The sequence below is a fragment of the Pongo abelii genome, chromosome 2 (assembly GCF_028885655.2).
Source record: "Pongo abelii isolate AG06213 chromosome 2, NHGRI_mPonAbe1-v2.0_pri, whole genome shotgun sequence".
Classification (NCBI taxonomy): Eukaryota; Metazoa; Chordata; class Mammalia; order Primates; family Hominidae; genus Pongo; species Pongo abelii.
Genome location: NC_085928.1, coordinates 193,072,454 through 193,098,532, shown reverse-complemented (window position 1 = coordinate 193,098,532; position 26,079 = coordinate 193,072,454). Strand labels below are relative to the sequence as shown.

At 39.8% G+C, this 26,079-nt stretch overlaps 1 protein-coding gene across 3 annotated transcripts in view; it reads left to right on the top strand.

Annotated features, from left to right (window-relative positions):
* The window catches only part of MCCC1 (methylcrotonyl-CoA carboxylase subunit 1), a 75,277-nt gene that overhangs the window by 8,300 nt on the left and 40,898 nt on the right, over positions 1 to 26,079 (top strand). For 2 of the 3 annotated variants that reach the window (XM_002814335.5, XM_063722359.1), the window contains 4 exons: positions 4,004 to 4,099; positions 18,360 to 18,481; positions 19,498 to 19,645; positions 19,735 to 19,856. In XM_002814335.5, coding sequence (XP_002814381.2) covers positions 4,004 to 4,099; positions 18,360 to 18,481; positions 19,498 to 19,645; positions 19,735 to 19,856 — 488 coding nt within the window. The remainder of the gene's footprint in view (positions 1 to 4,003; positions 4,100 to 18,359; positions 18,482 to 19,497; positions 19,646 to 19,734; positions 19,857 to 26,079) is intronic. The other variant, XM_063722360.1, reaches the window with a different exon arrangement.

Genomic DNA, 26,079 nt, shown 5'->3' with positions numbered 1-26,079 from the left:
TGTGCAATGAGTATTTCAAACCTGTTTTGCTTCATTCCAACCTCCAATTCTCCCTCTACCCACCTATTTGCAGCAGGTGATCTTGATTTCACAGAGAAAATAAAATTGAGGTTCCTGCCACAGAATCTGCTGACTTAGTTACGTCTGCATCCATCTTTCCCATTGAAGGTCGGTGCTCTGGATCCCTTCTCTTCTTGTCTTTTTAAGAATTTTCCTGGCTGGGCGCAGTGGCTCACGCCTATAATCCCACCACTTTGGGAAGCCGAGGCAGGTGAATCACCTGAGGTCAGGAGTTCGAGACCAGCCTGACCAACATGGAGAAATCCTGTCTCTACTAAAAATACAAAATTAGCTGGGCGTGTTGTCACATGCCTGTAATCCCAGCTACTCGGGAGACTGAGGCAGGAGAATCGCTTGCACCCGGGAGGCGGAAGTTGCAGTGAGCTGAGATCGTGCCGTTGCACTCCAGCCTGGGCAACAAGAGCAAAACTCCGTCTCAAAGAAAAAAAAAAAAAAAAAGAATTTTCCCAAAATAAGAGAGTAAATTTTAAATGTCTTCCCATGAAAAATAGTAGGTAAGTGAGATGATGGCTAGTTTAATTGGCTTGATTCAGTCATTCCACATTGTGTGCATGTGGCAAAACATCACATTGTACCCCATAAATGCATACAATTATGATTTGTCAATTAACAGTATTAATAAAACGTAAAGCAAAATGAGACATTCCTATGTCAAAAAGAAAAGGATCTTCCATTTTTCAATGATGTGTCTTCAACCACTCTCTACTAGACTGATAATATCCATGTCCCTAAGTCCAGTTGAGTCTCCAGGGCTGAGCTAACTTGACCCCTTAGCAGCATTTAGCATCCTAGTACACTGCTCTCTTCTTTTAGAAATAAATTCTTCTCATGGCATTCTCAACCTCCTGCCTTCTTGTCTTCTCTCAGTGTCCTTTATCTGGACCCTATCCATCTACCAGACCTTACCCATCTACCAGACCCTTATGTTGAAGTTTCTTGGGACTTGGTCCTTGGCCCTCTTTTCTCAGTGTGTACTCTCATTCTGGATCATTTTATATACTCCTATAGCTTTGAGAAAAACTCCTAAATTTCTGTTTTTAGCCCAGGCTTTCTTTTGAGCATGGTGCATGTATATCCAACTGCCCATTCAATATCTCCACTTTGATATTGTCACAGGTACCAAACTAGTGTGACTGAAATTGAACTCATGACCTTTCACCTATACTGAACCTGCATTTCTTACAGAATTCCCTAACCCCGTAGAGGACAATACCATTGCTAATAAAAACAATAATGTCAGAGATCTAGAAGTCTTTGAGCATTTTTCCCCCTTCTTTCCTACTCTAGATCCTTCCCCCCTCATCTAGTAAATGACCAAGTACTGTTAATTATATTTCCCAAACATTTCTTTCCACTTCTTTCCACCCCCTCCCACCTATAACTTAACTCAAAGCCACAATCACCTTCTTTTTTTTTTGAGCCAGGGTCTCACTCTGTCAGCTAGGCTGGAGTGCAGTGGCACAATCACAGCTCACTGCAGCCTCAACCCCCCAGGCTCAAGCAATCCTCCTACCTCAGCCTCCTGAGTAGCTGGGACTACAGGCATTTGCTACCATAGCTGGCTAATTTTTAAAATTTTTTGTAGAGATGATGTCTCACTATGTTGTCCCAAAGTGCTGGGATTATAGGGATTATAGGCATAAGCCACCACGCCCAGCCCCACTATCACCTCTTGCTTGACCAAATGCTGCAGCCTCCTAAGTAGCCTCTCTACCTCCACTCTTAACTGTCCCCCACCCCAGCCAACAATCTATTTTCTGTTTTTCAGCCAGACTGAGAGTATAAAATAAAAATGTACTTAAGTTACTCCTCTTCTTAAATGCTTTAAACCTTTATAGGGTCCACCAGCTTATCAGTAATGTAAAAGGTGGATAATATTCAGTGTTGATGAGGGTGGTTAGAAACTGGTATGTTGATGGAAATATATATTGGTAAAACCATTTCAGGGCTAATTAACCAGGAGCTATTAAACTATGCATATCCTTCAACCCAACCCTGCAAACATTCCTGTAGGTTTCTGTCCCACAGACATGCTCACATATATTGTGCTAAGAGAAGTGTGTACAGGAATGTCTGCTTTGGCCTTGCCCGCATCCAGTTTTTTGCTGTTATAACCTGATTGTGCATTAAGAGATACCTGATTAAATGATACTATGGAATATTTTGCAAATGTTATACAAAATGAGGTATGGACATGTGTACTAGCAAGAAAAAGAGTTCCCAAGACATACCGTTAATGGAAAAAGCAGTTGCAGAAGATAATTATATAGTATGATCCTATTTATGTAAAAACAAGAACTAAAACTGCATGTGTTTATATAAACATATATGACTAGTTAGGAATATGGATGTGGAACAATATGTCCCAAGTTTATTATAGTGGATGTTCTATCTGGAAGGAGACTGCAATGGGGGGAGTACCAAAGGGCTACTTTGCGTTTGTATTATAATTCACTTTCTTTAGAATGAGAATAGATTTGTGTTTTGTGGAGTTAAAAGTAAAAAACAGCCTGGGCACTGTGGTGGCTCACGCCTGTAATCCCAGCACTTTGAGAGGCCCAGGCAGGCGGATCACCTGAGGTCAGGAGTTTGAGATTAGCCTGGCCAACATGGTGAGGCCCTGTCTCTACTACAAATACAAAAATTAGCTGGATGTGGTGGTGTGCACCTGTAATCCCAGCTACGCGGGAGGCTGAGGCAGGAGAATCGCTTGAACCCGGGAGGCAGAGGTTGCAGTGAGCCAAGATTGCGCCACTGTACTCCAGCCTGGACGACAGAGCAAGACTTACCTCAAAAAACCCACAAAACAACAACAACAACAACAACAACAAAAACATTTAAAATGGTCTCTTTGTGTGCTGCCTTAGGAGAAAGCCCAAAGCTTTTTAACCTCTCACAGGCCCTTTGAAATCTGTGCCCAGCTTTCTGTCCAGCATCCTCTCTGGCCTCTGGACCCCTTGCTCATTGTGTTCTAGCCACACAAGCCTTCTTCGGTCGCTCAGCTGGACCAGTTTTCCTCCCACCTTTATGTAGATTGTTTTCTCTGCCTGAGAGCCTCACCCTCAGCTCCATTCCTGTTCCCAACTCCACATTCTTGATCTGTTTGCCAGGCAAAGTCTTGATCATCCTTGAGGAGCCTCCCCTGACTTCCCTCCTAGGCATTTCCTGATCACCTTCAGACCAGATCAGTCCTTCCTCCTACAGCCTTTATGCCCTTGGTTTTTCCTTCATGACGTTCATCACAGTTGTCATTAAGTGTGTGAATGTATGTTTAATGTCTGTCTCTCCCCCTAGACAGGGACATTTGTCTTGTTCACTATGATACAGGCAGCTCCCACCTCAAAGTGTGGCATGTAGTAGGCCTTCAGTAACTTTTGGGATGAATGAATGATGTGCTCTTAATGGTCTACTTCAAGGGTTGCTATGATTATGTGAACGTTTTAAGGAATGATATAAAATAATTCACAAATGTATGAAAGGAGCATTATCATACTCTGATAATTATATAAACTTTAATCAACTTTGTAAGCTTTTTTCTTTGTGTACATCTGTCACGTATTTTGTTTCTATTATCAAATATACATTTTTGGCATTGAATACATTTAAGGTTATTATTGTTTTAGTAATAATATCATGACTAATGTCTGTTGTTTTCTGTCCTGAGACACTTTAGTTTCACACCAGTGTGTGGCTTATGCATGAAAACCAAGTTTTGTTACCCTCTTTGTGCAAAAGGTTCTAAGACTGGCTTATTTTTATAGCATAGACACACACCAGTACTTCCGTTTTTCAATTCTTGCACTGTTCTTGAGGGAGTGGCATTTCTATTTACAATAATAAAAAGACCCTGAAGCAGTTCTGTATAGTGTATGAGTATGTACTAGCCACAAAGTCTTTTAAGCATGTGATGTTTCTTAAACAGGCAGATGAAGCATATTCCATCGGCCCCGCTCCCTCCCAGCAGAGCTACCTATCTATGGAGAAAATCATTCAAGTGGCCAAGACATCTGCTGCACAGGTGAGGGTTGTGAAGAGATTTGCAGTGCAAAAGGAATACATTTTGTGTAACTGATGCAAAGTTACTTATAGAAATTTTCTGTTTTTAGCCCTTCCCAAGATCTTTACATTTGATTATTGGATTATCATTGTAAACTAGGCATGTCCCATCTTATTTCTCAGCCAGTCTGCCTTTTTACTGCCTTTTTACACAGCCTGTGTACTTTAGATCCTTTGGGAAATAGGTGGAAAGAGGGTCTAAATTACAAATTAACATTAGGAGAGAATTCAGCTCTTCTATCCTCAAAACTACAAGCTCAAACAAATCCTTTGGGAGAAATAGGTAGGTAGGGCTCTAAATTACAAGACAAAATATAAGCAAGCAAGAAATATTTTCCACCCCAATTTCCCAGTCTCATTCTAGGGCCAAGTAGGGAACCTAAGGAAGACAGTTCAGGCAAATGGGATTGCCAAGACTGTGAGATGAAAACAAGCTTGGTGTTCAAGGGAGAAGAATGTTCAGTGTGGTTGGAGTGAAGGCAGTAAGGGGCTGTGTCATTCAGGTATAGTCAGTAAAACCAAAATTCCATTTGATGTTTCAGCAGAAGGAACTTGGTTTAGGAATTAGTTCCATCAGTGTTAGAGAGCTGAAGGCAGGGTGGGGGTGTTGAAATTACCCCTTAATAATAACAGAAATTGACAACCACCCTTTGGGCTGAAGGAGAGACTGGTGGAGGGACCTTCTGCAGCTGTTCTCAGATCTGTGGAGGGGCCCTGCCTGGCTGCCAGGGGCTTAATGAGGCTGGTTCTTGGAGTTCCAAAAGAACCTGAAGACTGGAACCAACCGCCGCCTCCCGGCGGCGAGGAGTAGGAAAGCTTCCTTGTTCAAGTTTCCCTACAGTGACCCCTAGTGGTGAAACCTAACAGGAAGCCCACTGGCAAACAGGCGGAGCCCCTTCACAAGGCACCACGTAGAAGGCTGGGTTTGCAGCTGGGAGAACCAACTTACAGGAAGAAAGTGGTAGGAGATGATGGAGCAGAGAGAGGTAGGGGTAGCATCATTTAGAACATTCTTTTTTTTTTTTTTGCGCCAGAGCAAAAAACAGGGTCTTTGCTCTGTTGCCCAGGCTGCAGTGCAGTGGCACAATCATGGCTCCCTGCAGCTTCCAACACCCAGGCTCAAGTGATCCTCCCACTTCAGCCTCCCAAGTAGCACACTTCAGCCTCCCACAGATGCACACCACCACACCTGGCTAATTTTTTATTTTTTGTAGGGATGGGCTTTCTCCATGTTGCCCAGGCTGGTCTTGAACTCCTGGGCTCAAGCAATCTGCCTGCCTCAGCTCCCAAAGTGAGAACATTATAGGTCTTGATAAGGAGTTTGTATTTCATTCTGAGTAGCCATTGGGAGGTTTTTTAAAGCTGGGTAGTAAAGCCATCTGCTTTACTTCTTAATAAAATCGCTGTGGCTTCTGGGTGGCGAAATGGATGATTGGAGTGGGGGCAAAGATAGGGACAACAACATTGAAAGAAGGCAAAACAATTAAAAGTAAATTGCTGTAGTGTTGCCCGTCATCCTCACCTGAATTCCTGCTCCTTAGAAATTCTTCCTTGTCTCCTCTAGCACATTGATCATTCAGCATTTGATTTCTTGTTCCAGTCATATTTATACTTAATTAGTGCTTTGTTTAACAAGTTTAATGTAGATGTTGGCTCCTCCATAATTCCTTTGTGCTTCCCTAAGGGAAGAACTCACATCTTACGCCTTTTTTTTTTTTAAGCATACCTCCTAGCAACCCAGTGAGCTTGTACACAGTCCTCAATTTGTTTTTATTTTTGTTTTTTGAGACAGGGGTTCACTTATCATCCAGGCTGGAGTGCAGCAGTGAGGGTTCAAGTAATCCTCCCACCTCAGCCTCCCAAGTAGCTAGAGCTACAGGCTTGCATCACCATGCCCAGCTGATATTTTAAATTTTTGTAGAGATGGAACCTCCCTGTGTTGCCCAGGCTGGTCTCAAACTCCTGGCCTCAAGTGATCCTCCCACCTCAGCCTCCCAAAGTGTTGGGATTAGAAGTGTAATCCGCTGCGCCCAGCCAAGTCCTTAACTCAAATTAGTGAATATGTATAGTTGTTTTGTGTTGATGTGTCTCTTCTTTAGAATAGAGTTCTTAAACTGAATAGGTATTAATTTATACAAACGCATATTTAAAATATGCTTGTTTATAAAGCTTTTTTGGTTACAGCTTGAAGTAAAAGGTCCTTAGGAGGGTAAGGAGATGATAATAGTACATGGAGATATACATATGTATCTCACATGTCCTTAGGAGTTCAGGCCCTTTAACATAAATATCAGTTTATGTGTTTATCACGTGTTTAAGCATAAATACCATGGTAGTATTACCTTCATCTTATGGGCATCACATCTAACGCACAGAAGGTTGCATGATGTTATTCCAAATCATCTAAATCTTGCTACTCAAAGTGTGGTCCATGGACAGCAGGTTTGACATTATGAGCTCATTAGAAATTCAGACTTTTAAGCTGGACACAGTGGCTCACATGTGTAATCCCAGCTACTCAGAAGGCTGAGGCAGGAGGATTGCTTGAACCCAGGAGTTTGAGGCCAGCCTGTAGAAGATAGCAAGACCCCATCTCTAAATAAAAAACAATAACAGCCTTTAAGTCCTACCCTAAACCCACTGTAATTTGCATTTATGCAAAATTTGTATTTTTATCAAGATCCCCCAGTGATCTGAAATCAAAACTTGTCTAATCATTGAAAGAGAAAGGATTAAACAAGAGTATTCTGACTCCCAGCCCCATTCCCTATTCATTGGACCAGACTGAGCAGTAGAACTTTCTTGCCCTGCATTTTGGAAAAAGGGAAGGTGTTGTTTAATTAGAAATTTTTATTAATTAAAAATTACTTCTTGTAGGCCAATGAGCTTCCTTTTTATTTTATTATTGCTTTCTCTTCTAAGCTGCCTCCTCAAGAGTTGAAAATCCACTTTCTTTTTAATGACCATTTTTCTGAGACCATTTTTTAGTTTAAATAAGAACCTTCTAGCAAATGTATGATATGCTAATTCCAGGGACTTTATCAAGCTTGTACCTATTTAGAATAGTATCATGTTAGTTGCTGTAACACAAACAATGAGAAAGGAATAATACTTATTTTGAAGTATATTTCAAAGAATGTTTGAAAAGAATAAAATACTTTTAGACAGTATTTTTAAAAGAATAAAATATTTTCAAAAAATATTCATTTTGCCTGGATATTGAAGATTTGGGGTGGCTTGCAAAAATTAGTGGTGAAAATAAACGATAAAAGAGCAAAAGCCAAGTAACATGAGTGAATGAACATTGGAATTAAATCAGAAAGTTTAGCCTAAGTAAAGCCGTTTAGCTCTTTGGGGCAGACCTGATCAGAAAGGAAATTTGGTGGGTTATAATTTACAAAGTTCTCCTCTAGTAAAAAGATACTTGCCGATTAGGAGAGCAAACCTTCCTTTAATGTTGACTTTAAAGAAGAAACTTATTGGCCATCTAGTAAAGGACATTGAATAACACTTGTATAGTGATTTGAAAGAAGTTTTCTAAAAGTCTAGCATTGTTCTTAATGTGGCCATTTTGACATAAGCGCTTTTATAGAAATTAAAGTAAAATTTACAAGTGAGCTAAATTTCTGGTGATGTCTGGTGATATGGCTATATTGAGAAACTCAAGAAGATGTAGATATTTTTTAGGCTAGCTTTTTTTTTTAAGACGATGTCTCACTCTGTCTCCCAGGCTGGAGTGCAGTGGTATGATCATGGCTTCCTGCAGCCTTGAACTCATGGACTCAAGTGATCCTGCCACCTCAGCCTCCCAAGTAGCTAGTGATGGGACCGTAGGCACACGTCACCATGCCCAGCTAATTTTTTGTTCGTTTGTTTTTGAAACAAAGTCTCACTATGTTTCCCAGGCTAGTCTCAAACTCCTGGGCTCAAGTGATCCTTCCATCTTGGCCTCCCTACGTGTTGGGGTTACCGATGTGAGCCACTGCCCTGGCCACACTAGTTCTCTCGATTGCCAGTTGTCTTCAGTCTTCTCTGGTTGGGAAAGAGGTCGTAGTTAACCCTGTCTGCAGATTAGAACCACCTGAGCTTTTAAAGAGACTGTTGTACTGCCTTGGGGGAAGAGGCCTGTAGTAACTGCAAGGGAGCATAAAGCGGTCTCTGGAATGCTTGTGATGTTTTGATTCTTGAGCCGAGCACTGGCTGCACAGGTGTACTCAGTTTAAGTAAACAATGGACTTAAGAGCTGTACACTTAGGGCAAATGTGCTTTTCTATATGTGTATTATACTTTAGTCCCCTCAGTTATCTGAAGTTGCTCCTGAGCATGAATGTTTTATAAAAGTGCTCCATTTTTTTTTTCATGTGCTACCAAGAGTTAGGAACTTTATTACAGGTACTTGAAAATCACTGACAAGTAACTTAAATGCATATAGCAAGTCATTTACTAAAAACAGGTACTCTGTGGTTGACCAAAAGGAAACCCATATGTTTTAAGTATCACAGATGAAGGTAGGAAATTCTTGGTGTCAGGTCCCAGGGTCTGTCCAGCCCATGCTGATGTCCGAGGAGAGTGGGTGGATGAGCAGAAGGAACACTTGGGGGGCCGTAGGCAGGTGAATATGGTTTTCTCAGCAGCAGCTCTTATTAGCAGCTTAGTTACACTAGCTCTCTCACACTGTTCACTTTTATCTTAGCTGTCTGCTCTGGCTCTGTGGTTCCTGCCACTCCCATGCCCGCAGCTGCACAGCTGGCTCTCCCTTGCCTTCAGGGTCAGCAGCTTAACTCTTTCTCTCTCTGGGCATGAGCAAGCCAAGCTGTGTCCTGGCTCCCACCTGTCCGGCTGCAAGATGGACAACTTTGGCACTCTGTCTCTGGGCGCCAGTGCTCCCACCATGTCAAGCCATGTTGAGCCGAGCTGAGCCCCAAGAGCCCCTGAACAGCGTTAGCAGGGCAATTATACCTTTTACAGACAATAGTGGCATATGAGCTTACACAAACAGGTTATATAACAAGTGCAGTATGTGCCTGTGCCCTAAATTTGCTGACTCATGCAGGTCTGGATGTCCGCCTCAGCCTATTCCTTGACCAAAGCACATCCATGTACCTTACACTTGGTAATAAGAATTTAAAGACCATGACTTGTCCGCTTCACCATGGAAAGGACACTTCTCAATTTTGCTTGAAGGCAGAGCCAGTTTTTTTGTCAAACTCTGCTTGAGGGTAGAACCAACAACTTTGCTTGTGTGTGTCTTCTTGAACAAGTTACAGAGCAAAGTAAATACAAACTAAAAGGTTGGAAGAAATTATTTTGTCAGAGATTTAAGGAGGACAAGAGATACTAGTTTTCTGTGTTTACTAATAAAGGCATGTTAGTACCGTGCAATGAACAATCTCAACAGGTTTGCAATCCAATGACCCACCAGGGTGAAGTGGCAGCTCAATACATGCCAGAAGCAAGGGAATTAGCCCGCTGGTAATAGTAGTGGTGCTGTTGTTTTCCCTTTTAATCCATTCAAATGCTCAAGAACATCATGGTTTGGGTATATTAAATTGTTCTTCCTAAGAGAAGAAATTAGTTAAACTTCTTAAGGCTGTTCCCAGAGTGTACGACTGAATTTTATTTTCACAAGGAGATGGCTCCTTTTGTGTTTAGTTATTGATATGGTTTTGCTGTGTCCATAACCCACATCTTATCTTGAATTGCAACTCCCACAATTACCAAGTATTATGGGAGGAACCCGGTAGGAGGTGATTAAATTATGGGGATGGGTCTTTACTGTGCTGTTCTCCTGATAGTGAATGAGTCTCATAAGGTCTGATGGTTTTAAGAAACAGGAGTTTCCCTGCTCAAGCTCTCTCTTTGCCTGCTGCCATCCATGTAAGTTGTGACTTGCTCCTCCTTGCCTTTCCACCATGACTGTGAGGCCTATCCAGCCACTAAACCTCTTTCTTTTGTAAATTGCCCAGTGTCAGGTATGTCTTTATCAGCAGCATGAAAACAGACTAATGCAGAAAATTGGTTCCAGTAGAGTAGGGTGCTGCTGAAAAGATACTTAAAAATGTGGAAGTGACTTTGGAACTGGGTAACAGGCAGAGGTTGGAACAGTTTGGAGGGCTCAGAAGAAGACAGGAAAATGTGGGAAAGTTTTGAACTTCCTAGAGACTTGCTGAATGGCTTTGCCCAAAATGCTGATAGTAATGTGGACAGTGAAGTCCAGGCTGAGGTGGTCTCAGATGGAGATGAGAAACTTATTGGGAACTGGAGCAAAGGTGACTCTTGTTACGTTCTAGCAAAGACTGGTAGCATTTTATTCCTGCTCTAGAGATTTGTGGACCTTCAAACTTGAGAGAGATGATTTAGGGTATCTAGCGGAAGAAATTTCTAAGCAGAAAAGCATTCAAGAGACGACTTGGGTGCTATTAAAGGGATTCAGTTTTATAAGGGAAGCAGAGCATAAAAGTTCAGAAAATGTGCAGCCTGACAATGTGATAGAAAAGAAAATCCCATTTTCTGAGGAGAAATTCAAGATGGCTGCAGAAATTTGCATAAGTAACAAGGAGCCAAACATTAATCCCCAAGACAATGGGGAAAATGTCTCCAGGGCATGTCAGAGGTCTTCATGGCAGCCCCTCCCATCACAGGCCCGGAGGCCCAGGAGGGAAAAAATGGTTTTGTGGGCCAGGCCAGACTGCTGTGTGTAGTCTAGGGATTTGGTCCCCTCAGTCCCAGCTGCTCCAGCTGTGACTAAAAGGGGCCAAGGTACTACTTGGGCTGTTGCTTCAGAGGGTGGAAGCCCCAAGCCTTGGCAGCTTCCACGTGGTATGAAGCCTGTGGGAGCACAAAAATCAAAAATTGAGGTTTGGGAACCTCTGCCTAGATTTCAGAGGATGTATGGAAACACCTGGATGCGAGGCAGAAGTTTGCTGCAGGGGTGGAACCCTTGTGGAGAACCTCCGCTAGGGCAGTGCAGAAGGGAAATGTGGGGTCAGAGCCCCCACACAGAGTCCCTGTTGGGGCACTGCCTAGTGGAGCTGTGAGAAGAGATCCACCGTCTTCCAGACCCCAGAATGGTAGATCCACCGACAGCTTGCACAGTGTACCTGGAAAAGCCACGCTCAACACCAGCCTGCGAAAGCTGCCAGGAGAGGGGCTATACCCTGCAAAGCCGTAAGGGTGGAGCTGCCCAAGACCATGGGAACCCACCTCTTGCATCCATGTGATCCAGATGAGAGACATGGAGTCAAAGGAGATCATTTTGGAGCTTTAAGATTTGACTGCCCTGCTGGATTTCAGACTTGCATGGAGCCTGTAGCCCTTTTGTTTTGGCCAGTATCTCCCATTTGGAGGCTGTATTTAACCAATGCCTGTACCCCCATTGTATCTAGGAAGTAACTAGCTTGCTTTTGATTTTACAGGCTCATAGGTGGAAGGGACTTGCCTTGTCTCAGATGAGACATTGGACTGTGGACTTTTGAGTTAATGCTAAAATAAGTTAAGACTTTGAGGGACTGTTGGGAAGGCATGATTTGTTTCAAAATGTGAGGACATGAGATTTAGGAGGGATGAGGAGCAGAATGATATGGTTTGGCTCTGTGTCCCCACCCAACTCTCATCTTCAATTGTAACTCTCACAATTCTCATGTATCGTGGGAGGAACCCAGTGGGAGGTGATTGAATTATGGGGGCAGGTCTTTCCTGCACTGTTCTCATGGTCATGAATGAGTCTCAGGAGAGCTGATGGTTTTAAAAATGGGTGTTTCCCTGCACAAGCTCTCTCTTTGCCTGCCACCATTCATGTAAGACATGAATTCCTCCTCCCTGCCTTCCGCCGTGATTGCGAAAGGCTTTTGCCTCCCCAGCCATGTGGAACTGTGAGTCCAATAAACTTCTTTCTTTTGTAAATTGCCCAGTCTTGGATATGTCTTTATCAGCAGCGTGAAAACAGAATAATACAGTTATGAAAGAAGAACATTCATCTAGTACACCAAAAAGTTCCATCAAATTCAGTATCCGTTAAAAAGAAAGGAGACTAGTAACAAACACTCCAGAAATGAAATTAAGGAAACAGTTACATTCACAATAGCAATCAAATACTTAGGAATAAAGTTAGCAAAAGCAGTTCAAGACATATTTACTGAAAACTATAAAACATTGCTGAGAGATACTAAAGAAGTTCTAAATAAACAGATATTTCATCAGAACACTCAATATTATTAAGGTGGCATTACATATTTAATGCAGTCTTTATAAAAATCCCAGCAGGCTTTAAAAAAAATAGAAATTGACAAGCTAATCCTAAAATAGCCAAAGAGCCTAATATATACCTAAAACAATTTTTGAAAAGCTTATGTAACTAATTTGTAGGATTTAGACTCTGTTTCAGAACTCATTATGCCAGGTGCAGTGGCTCACACCTGTAATTCCCAGCATTTTGGGAGGCCAAGATGGGCAGATCACTTGAGGTCAGGAGTTCAAGACCAGCCTGGCCAACATGGTGAAACCCTGTCTCTACTAAAAATACAAAAATTAGCCAGGCATGGTGGCAGGTGCCTGTAATCCCAGTTGCTCAGGAGGCTGAGGCAGGAGAATCGCTGGAACCCAGGAGGTGGAGGTTGCAGTGAGCCAAGATCGTGCCATTGCACTCCAGCCTGGGTGACACTGCGAGGCTCCGTCTCAAAATATATATATAAAGCTACAATAACCAAAACAGTGTGGTATTGGTATAAGGATAAAAACGTAGGTCAGTAGAACAGGATAGAAAATCCAACAATAAACTCACACATATGTAGTCAATTGATTTTTGAATAAAGGTGCTAAAGTAATTCAATAGAGGAAAGGAGAGTTTTTTCAACAAATGGTGCTGGAGTAATTTGACATCTCTTTGTAAAAAGATGAACCTGAAGTCTAGATCCTAGACTCTTACCTCACGCCTTAAACAAAAAAATTATATTTACAATATATCATAGACCTAAATGTAAGAGCTAACACTATAACACTTCTAGAAGAAAACATAGGAGAAAATCTTCGAGACCTTGGATTAGGCAAAGATTTCTTAGACATAATACTATAAGAAAGGTTCATGAAAAAAATGATAAAATTGACTTCAAAGCTTGAAACTGTTGCTAAGAAACCCAATTTTTTAAAAAATGAGCAAAATATTTGAATAGATCCTTCACCAAAGAAGGTATACAAATGACCAGAAAGCCCATTAAAAGATGTTCAACATATTAGCTGTTAGGGAAATACAAATCAAAACCTTGGTGAGATACCACTTCATACTCACTAGGATGCTATAATCAAAAAGAGATGATAACAAGTATTGGTGAGGACTTAGAGAAATTAGAACCCTTCTACATTACTGATGGGAATGTAAACTGGAGCAGCCACTTTGGAAAACAGTTCTGCAGTTTCTCAAAACGTTAAACATAGAGTTACTTTATGAACTAGTATCTCTACTTCTTCAGTATATACCCAAAAAAAATGAAAACATATCCGCACAGAAATTTATACCTGAATGTTCATAGCAGCATTATTTATAGTAGCCAAAAAAGTAGGAACAACGCAAATGTCTATCAACTGATGAGTGGATAGATAAAATGCAGTATAGCCATACAATGGAGTATTATTTTGCCATCAAAAAGGAATGAAGTACTGATTTGTGTTAAAAAAAAATGGATGAACCTTGAAAATATTATGTTCAGTGACAGAGCCAGTCACAAAAGACTGCATGTATTATATGATTCCATTTATATGAAATGTTCATATAGGTAAATCTATAGAGACAGAAAGTAGATTCACAGTTGCCTAGGGCTGGGGGTTTATGGGGAATGAGGAATGGCTAAGAGGCACAGGATTTCTTTTTGCAGTGTTAAAAACTTACATTATTAGATCTTAGTATTTTAGATTATAATGATAATTGTGCAACTCTGAGTATACTAAAAATCATTGGGTTGGCTGAGTTTATGGTATATGAATTATATCTCAACAACTATGTTTAAAAAGTGCAGTAACACTATGCACCCACTAGATTGGTCAAAATCAAAAAGACTGACAGTACAGCATGTGGGCAGGGATATGGATACACTTGAAAGCATCATAAATTGCTGGTAGAAATGCAAAATAAAATCATCCCTTTAGAAAAGTTAAATGTATTCTTACCATATTAGAACCAAACAATTGCACTCCTGGGTATTTACCCAAGAGAAATGAAAAATATGTTCACAGACTTGTCTGTGAATGTTTATAACACCGTTATTCATGATAACCACAAACTGGAAAATAATTCAAATGAATGGGTAAAACAAAATGTGGTATATCCATATAACAGAATCCATATTATAAAAAGAAATGAGCTACTGACACAGTCCACAACATGAATAAACCTTGAAAAATTATATGAAGTTAAAGAAGCCAGACACATAATACTATGTACTGTATGATTCTGTTTATATGAATTTTTTTAAAGGCAAAACTATAGAGACAAGAAGTCAGTTGTTGCTTGGGTATTGGGAACAGATTGCATGTGGGCACATGGGAACTTTTTCAAGTGATGCAGGTGTTCTCAAACTGGATTGTAGTGATAGTTGCACAATTGTATAGATTTACTAAATTCACCAAACTATAAATGAATGAATGTTATGTATTATAAATCATACCTCAAAACCCAAACCAGGGAGGACTAGGACACAGACCTGTTTCATTTGCCTAGTATAGATGTTTGGCCATTTTATATAAAATACTCAAATTGTGGGCGAAAATATTTGCAAAGTTTGCATCTGACAAAAGTCTAATATCTAGCATCTATAAGGAACTTAAACAGATGTACAAGAGAAAAACAACCCCATTAAAAAGTGGGCAAAGGACAGCCAGGCACGGTGGCTCACACCTGTAATTCCAACACTTTGGGAGGCCGAGGCGGGCAGATCACATGGTCAGGAGATGAGACCATCCTGGCTAACTGGCTAACATGGTGAAACCCTGTCTCTACTAAAAATACAAAAAAATTAGCAGGGTGTGGTGGTGGGTGCCTGTAGTCCCAGCTACTTGGGAGGCTGAGGCAGGAGAATGGCGTGAACCTGGGAAGCAGAGGTTGCAATGAGACGAGATCATGCCACTGCACTCTAGCCTGGGTGACAGAGTGAGACTCTGTCTCAAAAAAAAAAAAAAAAAAAAAAAAAAAAAGTGAGCAAAGGACATGAACAGGCACTTCTCAAAAGAAGACATACATGTGACCAACAAACATGGAAAAAAAAGTTCAATATCACTGATCATTAGAGAAATGCAAATCAAAACCACAATGAGACACCATCTCACACCAGTCAGAATGGCTATTACTAAGAAGTCAAAAAAATAACAGATGCCAGGAGATTGTGGAGAAAAGGGAACGCTTATACACTGTCAACCATTGTGGAAAGCAGCAGGGTGATTCCTCAAAGAGCTAAAAGCAAAACTGCCATTCAACCCAGCAATCCCATTACTGGTTGTATACCCAGAGGAATATAAATCATTCTACCGTAAAGACACATGTGCACATATGTTCATTGCATCATTCACAATAGCAAAGTCATTGAATAAGCCTAAATGCCCATCAGTGACAGATTGGATGAAGAAAAGGTGGTACATATACACCACGGAATACTATGCAGCCATAATAAAGCATGAGATCACATCTTTTGCGGGAACATGGATGGAGCTGGAAGCTGTTATCCTTAGCAAACTCCCACAGGAACAGAAAACCAAATACTGCATGTTCTCACTTAGCAGTGGGAGCTGAATGATGAGAACTTATGGACACAAGGAAACAAAAGACACTGGGGTCTACTTGAGTGGGGAAGGTGGGAGGGAGAGGAGCAGAAAAGATAACTATTGAGTACTGGGCTTAATACCTGGGTGATGAACTCTGTACAACAAACCCCTGTGACATGTATTCACCTTTGTAATCTTCACATGCACCCCAAACCTAAAATAAAAGTTAATAAAATAAAATAAAATTGAACTTTGGTTTAAAAGAAATAAAACTCTAAACTGGCTGCAACATGTGACTATCCAGCATTTTATCTGTATCTGGCATTTTATTGTTTCCTGTCACTAGGATGTGGGTTTTTCTATTCGTATGAGTTTCCCAGATACGTGAAGCTTACCCCTTTAATTTTGAAATGTTCTTTTAATGTAACTATTTTGAAATAGGATTGGCTGAGCCTTTGTCTTTTTACATTGTTTTGGTCATAATTATAATATTCGCTCACATTTTAGAAGAACAAATTCCCTCAGGGCTATCGATGTTGGAGAGGGTGTGGCTTCATCACTCATTAAATCATCCAAGTCCTCTCTGCCTTTTGCTTTCTTCTGTTTCTTCCCTTTTTGCTGTCAGTGTGTTTACTTTTAGAAATCTTGCTGTCCTTCAGTTACTGAATTTCCTCTTCTGTGGGCTAAAAACCCAGTAAGTATGTTTGTTAAAATTCTGAGTACATGAGAAGTAACTAGGCTGAAGTCTGAGGGATGCCCTTTTCACTAAAAGTACACTTACAGTTGTCCCCCTTTGTCCACGGTTTCGCTTTGAGTGATTTCAGTTACCTACAGTCTACTATGGTTTGAAAATATTAAATGGAAAATTCCAGAAATCAACAATTGATAAGTTTTAAATTGCACTCCATTCTGAGTCACACAATGAGATCTCGCACAGTCTGCTTTGTCCCTCTCAGGGTGTGAATTGTCCCTTTGTCCAGTGTCTCCACGCTGTCTACACTCCCCATCTGTTAGTCACTCAGGAGCCATCTAGGTTATCAAGTCGACTGTCATGGTACCACCATGCTTGTTTTCAAGTCACCCTTATTTTATTTAAATCACGGCCCCAAAGTGCAAGAGTAATGATGGTGGCAATTCACTTATGCCAAAGAGAAGCCATAAAATGCTTCCTTTAAGTGAAAAGGTGAAAATTCTCAAGGAAAGAAAAAAATATATATGTTGAGGTTTCTTGGTTCTTGGTAAGGACCAAGTTTCTATCTGTGAAGTTGTGAAGAAGGAAAAACAAATTCATGTCATTTTCCTGTTGCACCTCAAACTGCAAAAGTTATGGCCACAGTGCATGGCAAGTGCTTAGTTAAGATGGGAAAGGCATTACATTTGTGATTGGAAGACATGAACAGAAGCATGGTCAAATTGGTATCAGTCCAGTTCTGTAGTATTAATAGTTTCAGGCATCCGCTAGGGATCTTGGATAAGGGGGCACTCCTGTAGACTTTAATACGTGACTTTCATTTGCTTCTTAGCTTTTTTTCTGGAAAGATGACATTGATGGATAGTGACCTGAAGATAGGCGAGGTATTGAGCTAGTGTTCTGTTTGGGGCTTTTGGATGCCATGATTTCAATTCTAGGCCAGTTTTACACACAGACAGAATAGACGAATTCCCCTTACCACTCTGAAGCCCTTTACTTCTTGACATTCTGCCCTAATTGCAATACTGTTTTAAATTTAAGTATATAGAAACTTCTGTACCATATGATCCAGCAATTCCACCTTTGGTAGACAGCTAGAAGAATTTAAAGCAGGGACTCAAACAGATACTTGTATACCAATACTTGTTGTTCACAGCAGCAGTATTCACAATGTGTAGAAATAACACAATATCCATCAAGAGATTAATGGATAAACAAAATGTATACAAACTGGATATTAGTCGACCTTAAAAACAAATGGAATTCTGATACATGTTACATGAATGAACCTTGAAAACATTATGCTAGGTGAAATAAGCCAAACTCAGACAAATTATTATACACTTCCACTTACATGAGGTACTTTGGCTAGAGAAATTCATAAACAGAAAGTAAAATGCTGGTTACTAGGGACTAAGGAAAGGGAGGGAATGGAGAATTATGGTTGGAGATTAAAACATCCTGAGGATGGATGGTGATGACAGTTGCCCAACATTGAGTGTACTTAATGCCACTGAATTACATACTTGAAAGTAACTAAAATGGTCAGTGTTTTGCTATGTATATATTATCACAATAAAAAGAAATATAGGTTCATCTGGTTTAGGTAAGGCTTCAGAGCTTTCATATGAATATTTCAGATATTTCTTTGGAAACAGATTTTAATAGAGACCATACTATTACCAGTGAAGGGAGAGGCCTCCAGAGGAAGACAGCTTCACCTGCATTAAAGTGTTACCAGTTGAGCACTGATGAGTAAGTTTTTTATTTTATTTCTCATTTCTAGGCTATCCATCCAGGATATGGTTTTCTTTCAGAAAACATGGAATTTGCTGAACTTTGTAAGCAAGAAGGAATTATTTTTATAGGCCCTCCTCCATCTGCAATTAGAGACATGGGTATAAAGAGGTATGAGTTTATATCTTTTAAAATATAACTGTATGAAGGTCAGTTGAAATAGTTTGGGCCAGGCATGGTGGCTATGCCTGTAATACCAGTGTTTTGGGAGACTGAGGCGGGAGGATAGCTTGAGGCCAGGAATTCAAGACCAGCCTGGGCAACTTACTGAGACCTTGTCTCTAAAATTTTTGTTTTTAAATTCAGCTAGGCCTGGGCACAGTGGCTCACACCTGTAATACCAGCACTTTGGGAGGCCAAGGTGGGAGGATCGCTTGAGCCCAGAAGTTTAAGACCAGCCTGGGCAACATAGGGAGACCCTGTGTCTACAAAATTTTAAAAAAATTCTAGGCATGGTGGCACGTGCCTGTGGGTCCAGCATCTTGGGAGGCTGAGGTGGGAGGATTGCTTGAGCCCAGGAAATCAAGGCTGCAGTGAGCTGTGATCACACCATCATACTTCAGTCTGGGTGACAGAGTAAGACCCCATCTCAAAAAAAAAAAAAAAAAAAAAAATTCAGCTGGGTATGGTGACACACACCTGTAGTCCCAGCTGCTTAGGAGGCTGAGGCAGAAGGATCACTTGAGCTCAGGAGTTTAAGGCTGTAGTGAGGTATAATTGCACCACTGCACTCTGGCATGGGCAACATTGTGAGACCCTGTCGCTTTAAAAAAAAGAAAGAAATAGTTTGTTTTACCTATAATATTTTAATTCTACTCTTCTGTTGTCATAGGCATAAGTTATTTATCTGCGACACAGGGAAATTCCATTGAATTACAGAAAATACTTAATGTTTCTAATCAATATATTAGTATTTTGGGATTAAAAATAGGGTGAGATGAGCTACCACATGAAATGAGGGAAACTAACTAATAGACATATTAAATTTGTATTATTTTGTTGTCTCAGACTCAGTGTTTTCTTTAAAGAGTTCCACTGTAATTTATAGACTGGGCTATATTTATGTTTCTCTTGAATGAAATAATTTGTAGAATTTGGGACATGTTGTTTTCTTTCCCACTCTAAAGCACATCCAAATCCATAATGGCTGCTGCTGGAGTACCTGTTGTGGAGGGTTATCATGGTGAGGACCAATCAGATCAGTGCCTGAAGGAACACGCCGGGAGAATTGGCTATCCTGTCATGATTAAAGCCGTCCGGGGTGGAGGAGGAAAAGTAAGATTGTGCATGCCTGTGTTTGCCAATTCAGGCTCGTCTTCTTTGTTTTATTTATGTTGCAGTCATAATCATCTTTTCTCTCTTAGGGAATGAGGATTGTTAGATCAGAACAAGAATTTCAAGAACAGTTAGAGTCAGCGCGGAGAGAAGCTAAGAAGTCTTTCAATGATGATGCTATGCTGATCGAGAAGTTTGTAGACACACCGAGGTGTGTTGACCTTATTTTTCTGACTCAGAGTTTAAAAATTAAATTATAAAAATAATGCATGCACATTCTATAAAATATAAAACTGTAATAGTATATAAGTATATTATTACAAGTTTTCCCAGTTCTGTCCTGTGATGTAATCACTTATTGTAGGATGGTATGCATTCTTCCAGGCATTTTCTATGTGAATAGAAACCTATATGCATATACATACAGCAAACAAAATACATACCTAAGAACAGTGAATAGAATTTTTTTTTTTTTTTTTTGGGACGGAGCCTCTCATTCTGTTGCCCAGGCTGGCGTGCGGTGGCACGATCTCGGTTCATTGCAACCTCTGCCTCCCGAGTTCAAGCGATTGTCCTGCCTCAGCCTCCTAAGTAGCTGGAATTAACAGGTATGCCCCACCATGCCTGGCTAATTTTTGTGTTTTTAGTAGAGATGGGGTTTTACCATGTTGGTCAGGCAGGTCTCAAACTCCTGACCTCATGATCCACCTGCCTCAGCCTCCCAAAGTGCTGGGATTACAGGCGTGAGCCACCGTGCCCGGCCAGTGAATAGAATCTTATACACTAATATTCTATCACAGACATCTTTCCATGTCAGTAATTGTAGATCAGCCTCATTCTTTTTGTTGGTGACCTGGTGGTTCTATGATCTTGATATACCATGAATTCATTCAGTATGTTTCTTGTTGATGAAATTTAGGGTTTTTTTCAATATTAGCAAATTATTGTAATAAATTCAGCTATATTTATAGAACTCTGTCAGTTGAGATGCTCAGGGAATGGAAGTAACTTTCTAAATTGAATTATAAGTGATATACTGCTAATAGGAGCTAACACTTACATTGCACTTACCATGTGCCAGATTTTAAGTATTTTACACATGCTAAATAATCTTGCTGTCCTTCTCATTCTAATATAATTCTTACAACAACCTCATTAGGTAAGTACTGTTTTCATTTTACAGGTGAGGACACACCTCACCTGTAACAGGTGAGCATTCTGTTACAGGTGAGCAACAGAATGGTTGTGTTGTGTTACTTTTCTGAGGTCACTCAGCTGTTAAGTAGTAAAGCTGAGATTTGAATCCAGGCAGTTTGACTCTAGAGTTCATATCTAAGCCACTGCACTAAGCTACTTCTCTGGGTACCACTATAGCAAATGCAATGTGAATCCCTATTTTTTTTTCTGGAATTTTATTTTCATGTTTGTTGTTTAAGATGCTGATTATAAAGTTTCTCATTTCATAGATTTTTATGACAATTGTTAAATTTTATGTGTGTGTGTGTGTCTGTGTGTGTGTGTGTGTGTGTAACCTGTAAGTCAAGTGAAAAGAATAATTTATTTGGGAACCATGACTGGAAAGAGATTTACCTTGAAGGTAACAGACTTGAAGCTTCAGGCTCTTCTTTGGCATTAACCTCTTCCAAGACCCTGACCTAATTTTGTATTTGCAGTTTTGTATTCTTCTCCTAAAAGAAGACCCCCAAATTGTTTTTTGTTTCAGGCCCTATAAAACAACTGTCCTGAGCATGGCATAGTAAATGAAATTCAATGAAGGCAAAAAAAAAAAGGGGGGGGCATTTCTAAGGTAAATTGAAGGCTTCCTTTCAAGAAAGAATAGGCTAGCCATCCAAATCAGCATGCTCTTAAGTTGGAATTGTGGAGACATCAATAGCTTATTTCAGAGACATCAATACCTTATTTGAGTTATTATGTAACTCAATGCCTGCAACATTTTTTGAATATGTAAGTTCTTTACTTATGAAATGTTAGCCATACATTGCCTCACATTATAATTTATTCCCCCAATAGCTGGAAAGCCCCTGGGAATCAAAGACCTGGTAGTATATACATTTTTATTTTTTGTATATATTGCCTGGCATACTACTTTCCTTGTAATAGGCATCAGTAATATTTTTTGAACTGTAGAAGTAATATGAATACATTACAAACTTATGGAAAATGCAGAAGACAGAAAACAACCCATAATTGTATTCTCCTAATTATTATTAATATTTCTGTATAGAGTCATGTGTTGCTTAATGACAGAGATACATTCTGAGAAATGCATTGTTAGGCAATTTCCTTGTTGTGCACACATCATAGAGTGTCCTTACACAAACTGAGATAGTATAGCCAACTACACACCTAAGCTATGGTATAGCCTATTGCTCCTCAGCTACAAATGTGTACAACACGTTACTGTATTGAATACTGTAGGCATTTGTGACACAATGGTATTTGTGTATCTAAACATCTGAAAACATAGGAAAGGTAATGTATTGTGCTATTATGTCACTAAATGATAGGAATTTTTCAGCTCCATCATAATCTTATGAAATCACCATCCTATATGCAGTCTGGCATTGACTGAATGTCATTGTGTGGCACACTGTGTGACTCTATTTCTATTCTGTATTTCTAGCAATAACTTTTTTTTAATTGAAAGCAAGTTTATTAAGAAAGTAAAGGAATAAAGAATGACTACTCCATAGACATAGCAGCCCCAAGGGCTGCTGGTTGCCATTTTTATGGTTATTTCTTGATGATATGCCAAACAAGGGGTGGAGTATTCTTGCCTCCCCTTTTTAGACCATATAGGGTAACTTCCTGATGTTGCCATGGCATTTGTAAACTGTCATGGTGCTGGTGGGAGTGTAGCAGTGAAGACGACCAGAGGTCACTGTCATTACCATCTTGGTTTTAGTGGGATTTAGCCAACGTCTTTACTGCAACCTGTTTTATCTGCAAGGTCCGTATGACCTGTATCTTTTGCTGACCTTCTGTCTCTTTCTGTGATTAAAAATGCTTAACTTGCTACTGGGAGTGCAGCCCAGCAGGTCTTAGCCTTATTTTACCCAGCAACTATTCAAGATGGGAGTTGCTCTGGTTCAAATGCCTCTGACATTTCCCTCTTCCCTTTTATAAGAGAACGCTTAATCCTCAGGGTTGCAGAGGGACAAAGATCCATCTTCTATAACCTCTTCAGGCTGAATGGGGCGATGATATTCCTGCCTAACTATTAGGATCTCTTGTGTTCAGTATAGAGAGAGGAGCTTAGTTAGAAAGCATCGGTATGTTGAGGACCACTCATAACTCTTGAATTCCGACAAAAGGTGATATCTGGAAGATTAATATGTGTTTTTTAAAAAAAATTTGGTAAACTTATCCTGCATTTCTACACAAAGAGTACAACAGTAATATATTCCACAACAGTAGAGCAAAGTAAGCAAGATTATCCCAAGTTAACTAAATTAGAAGGCTTTCCACTAACTGGGCAACTGTTGGAACCAAGCTGATACGAGATTGCTAGGTGATTCCAATACGTGCCCAGGATTAGAATATTGATCCAGATATTTGCATTACCAGTCCCTCCTGTTTCTTCTGAGCAGCATCCAGGGATCACTGGTTGGTCCACAGGAATAAGCAGGGTTAGTCTAAATCGCAGGAAATCTCAAAAACAACTGATGAGACCAGAATTTAATAACAAATGTGCCATAGTTCTTGAAACATAATTTTTCTCTCTCCAGTTTCCCATTTTTACTAAAGACAAATCATGGTAAGACTGATTTGCTTTATTATACATGGCCTGATTATTTGTACAAAGTGCAACAAGAATAATTATTTGCCATATAGGCTTTTAAAATTGGTTTTGATAGAACTCTTCCATAAGGAATCTCAGAGAAGACCTTTTTTGTTTTTAAGCCAAGCCCAGCTGTGGGTTTATACCCTCAAATACCTATGAGTTGGGTAAATTTCTCTCCTCTTGAGGTCTCATGATAACTTGGGGCTCCTGAGTCTGTCAGAAAGTGACATTCTTTACTTACTACAGGTTAGGAACCCTATATAGAGACTGTGTAGACAAGGGATGAGGCCAGTTTTCCCCAGGGGCTTTTATTGGCTTTACAAGTCAAGTTTGATTCCTTAAAGGAAAGCATGCCATTCCAGTCAAAGCCTTGGTAAAATAACCAGTTTCTCCAGTTGTGTCCCGTTGCAAAAGAAAGCAGATTCTTATTGCATTTATGCAAATAACTATATTGCCATAAGTTAAGATATTCACAAATAATTTCCAAATTCTGGAGAAATCAGATAGAAACAAATATGCTCCAAATTTTGTTTATGAGTGTGTACATTTCTTAATTGTTTAAAAAGCTGTCAATAGCTTAAAATAAAAGTTTCCTTGACTCTGAAGAACAAAACAGAGGATCAGCAATATTTTAAGCAAAAAGTCAAAAAAAGATTATTACTTCAGACTTCTATTAGTTTAGTCTGTGCGGTTAACTCCTGTTTTGCTTGATATCCATGAACATTTCAACTTTCCATGAGAGTCCTGAAAGTTTCTTTTTCCCTTTTCTAATGTCACAATCTCCAAAGTTAAATGAAACCTGCATTCAAGAACACCTATTAGAGTTGTATAGTTGATTATAAGTCACCTTTTGGGGCTTGGTGGCTCATGCCTGTAATCCCAGAACTTTGGGAGACTGATGCAAGTGGATCACTTGACCAGGAGTTGGTGACCAGCCTGACCAACATGGTGAAACCCTGTCTCTCATAAAAATACAAAAATTAGCCAGGCATGGTGGCATGGGCCTGTAATCCCAGCTACTTGGGAGGCTGAGGAGCAAGAATCGCTTGAACCTGGGAGGCGGAGGTTGCAGTGAACTGAGATTGTGCCACTGCACTCCAGCTTGGGCAACAGAGTGAGACTCAGTCTCAAAATAATAATAATAATAATAATAATATAATAATAAATCTCCTTTTGAAGAGGGTCAAAACAAGACAGTTGTCTGTGGATGGCAAAAGTTTTAGGACAGCCACAGTTAAAAACACAATTGACAAAGAAATTTGGTTACCTCTGTTGCATACAATGGTTTTATGTAACAATTATACTGATAATGTACACTAAGTCATATCAGAATTATAGGAGTTTCCCATTATTTTGGAACACATACTAACAACGTATTTATAAAAATATAGCCCAAAGAAAGCTAAACACTATTTCACATTTGACACTGCTTCCTGTATGACTCTTATGCCAAATAAACCAAATTTCACTTTTACATAACTGTACTATTAATGTTAAACCCAATTTTCCATAAAACCTTATAGACATATCTACCCAATTTTAATGTTTGACCAAAAGGTGAGGTTCTCATAAACCTTTTATAAACCTTTACAAATTTTTGTTAAAGAGCAGATTAGTGCTCTAAGAAGAACCTGTTGTGCTTTTATTCCAATGTTCAATTTACAGAAAAACTGAGTACCCCTTTAACTTTAGACAATATGTTCACACACAGAATTTCTTTTACCAGATTAATTTTTTACAAACCTTCTACAACTTGCTTAAACCTTAAGCTTTGTCTTACCTAAAACAATCCTTTAACTTTTTAATCTCGACAAAAAAAATCCACATTCCTATGCCTTCTTATAATCTTACAAAATGGATGAGCCATTTTAATTTCAGTCTTCTGTATTCATAAAATCTAACTGTAAGAGTTGCTTAAAAACAAAAAGTCATAAAAAATTTTTCATTGGTCTTTTGATAATATATGAAGTGACGATAATTTGTAATTTTGATGTAGTCAAATTTATCAGTCTTTTCTTTGACAGTTTGTTCTTTTTGTTACGTATCCCTACTTTAGTCTCTATTTTCTGTCTTTTAAAAATATTTATTCATTCATTCATTCATTCATTCTCCTTTAGGTTGGAGAAGTGTCTTATTTGCCATTTTATGTAGAGAGATTTTTTCTCTTTAATATTCATCCTACAAATGGTAACATTTTCATTGAGTTTTACAAGATTATAGTTTCTTTGTTTTGACAGGGTCTCTCACTCTGTCACCCAGGTTGGAATGTCGTGGCACAATCTCAGCTCACTGCAGCCACAACCTTCTGAGCTCAGGTGATCCTCCCACCTCAGCCTCCTGAGTAGCTGGGACTACAGGCATGTGCTACCATGCCTGGCCAGTTTTTTTGTAGAGATTGGGGTTTCACCGTGTTGCCCAGGCTCATCTTGAACTCCTGGGCTCAAGCATTCTGCCTGCCTTGGTACCCAAAGTGCTGGGATTACAGGCATGAGCCATCTCATTTGGCCTGTGGTTCTTTTTTGAAGTCCATAACCTCTAATTTGAGGTCAAAATATCAGATCTTACTTAAAGAAAGTAAAAATGGAGAAATCCTGGTGATTGTGCCTAACAGTTTAGCTTAACGAATGTG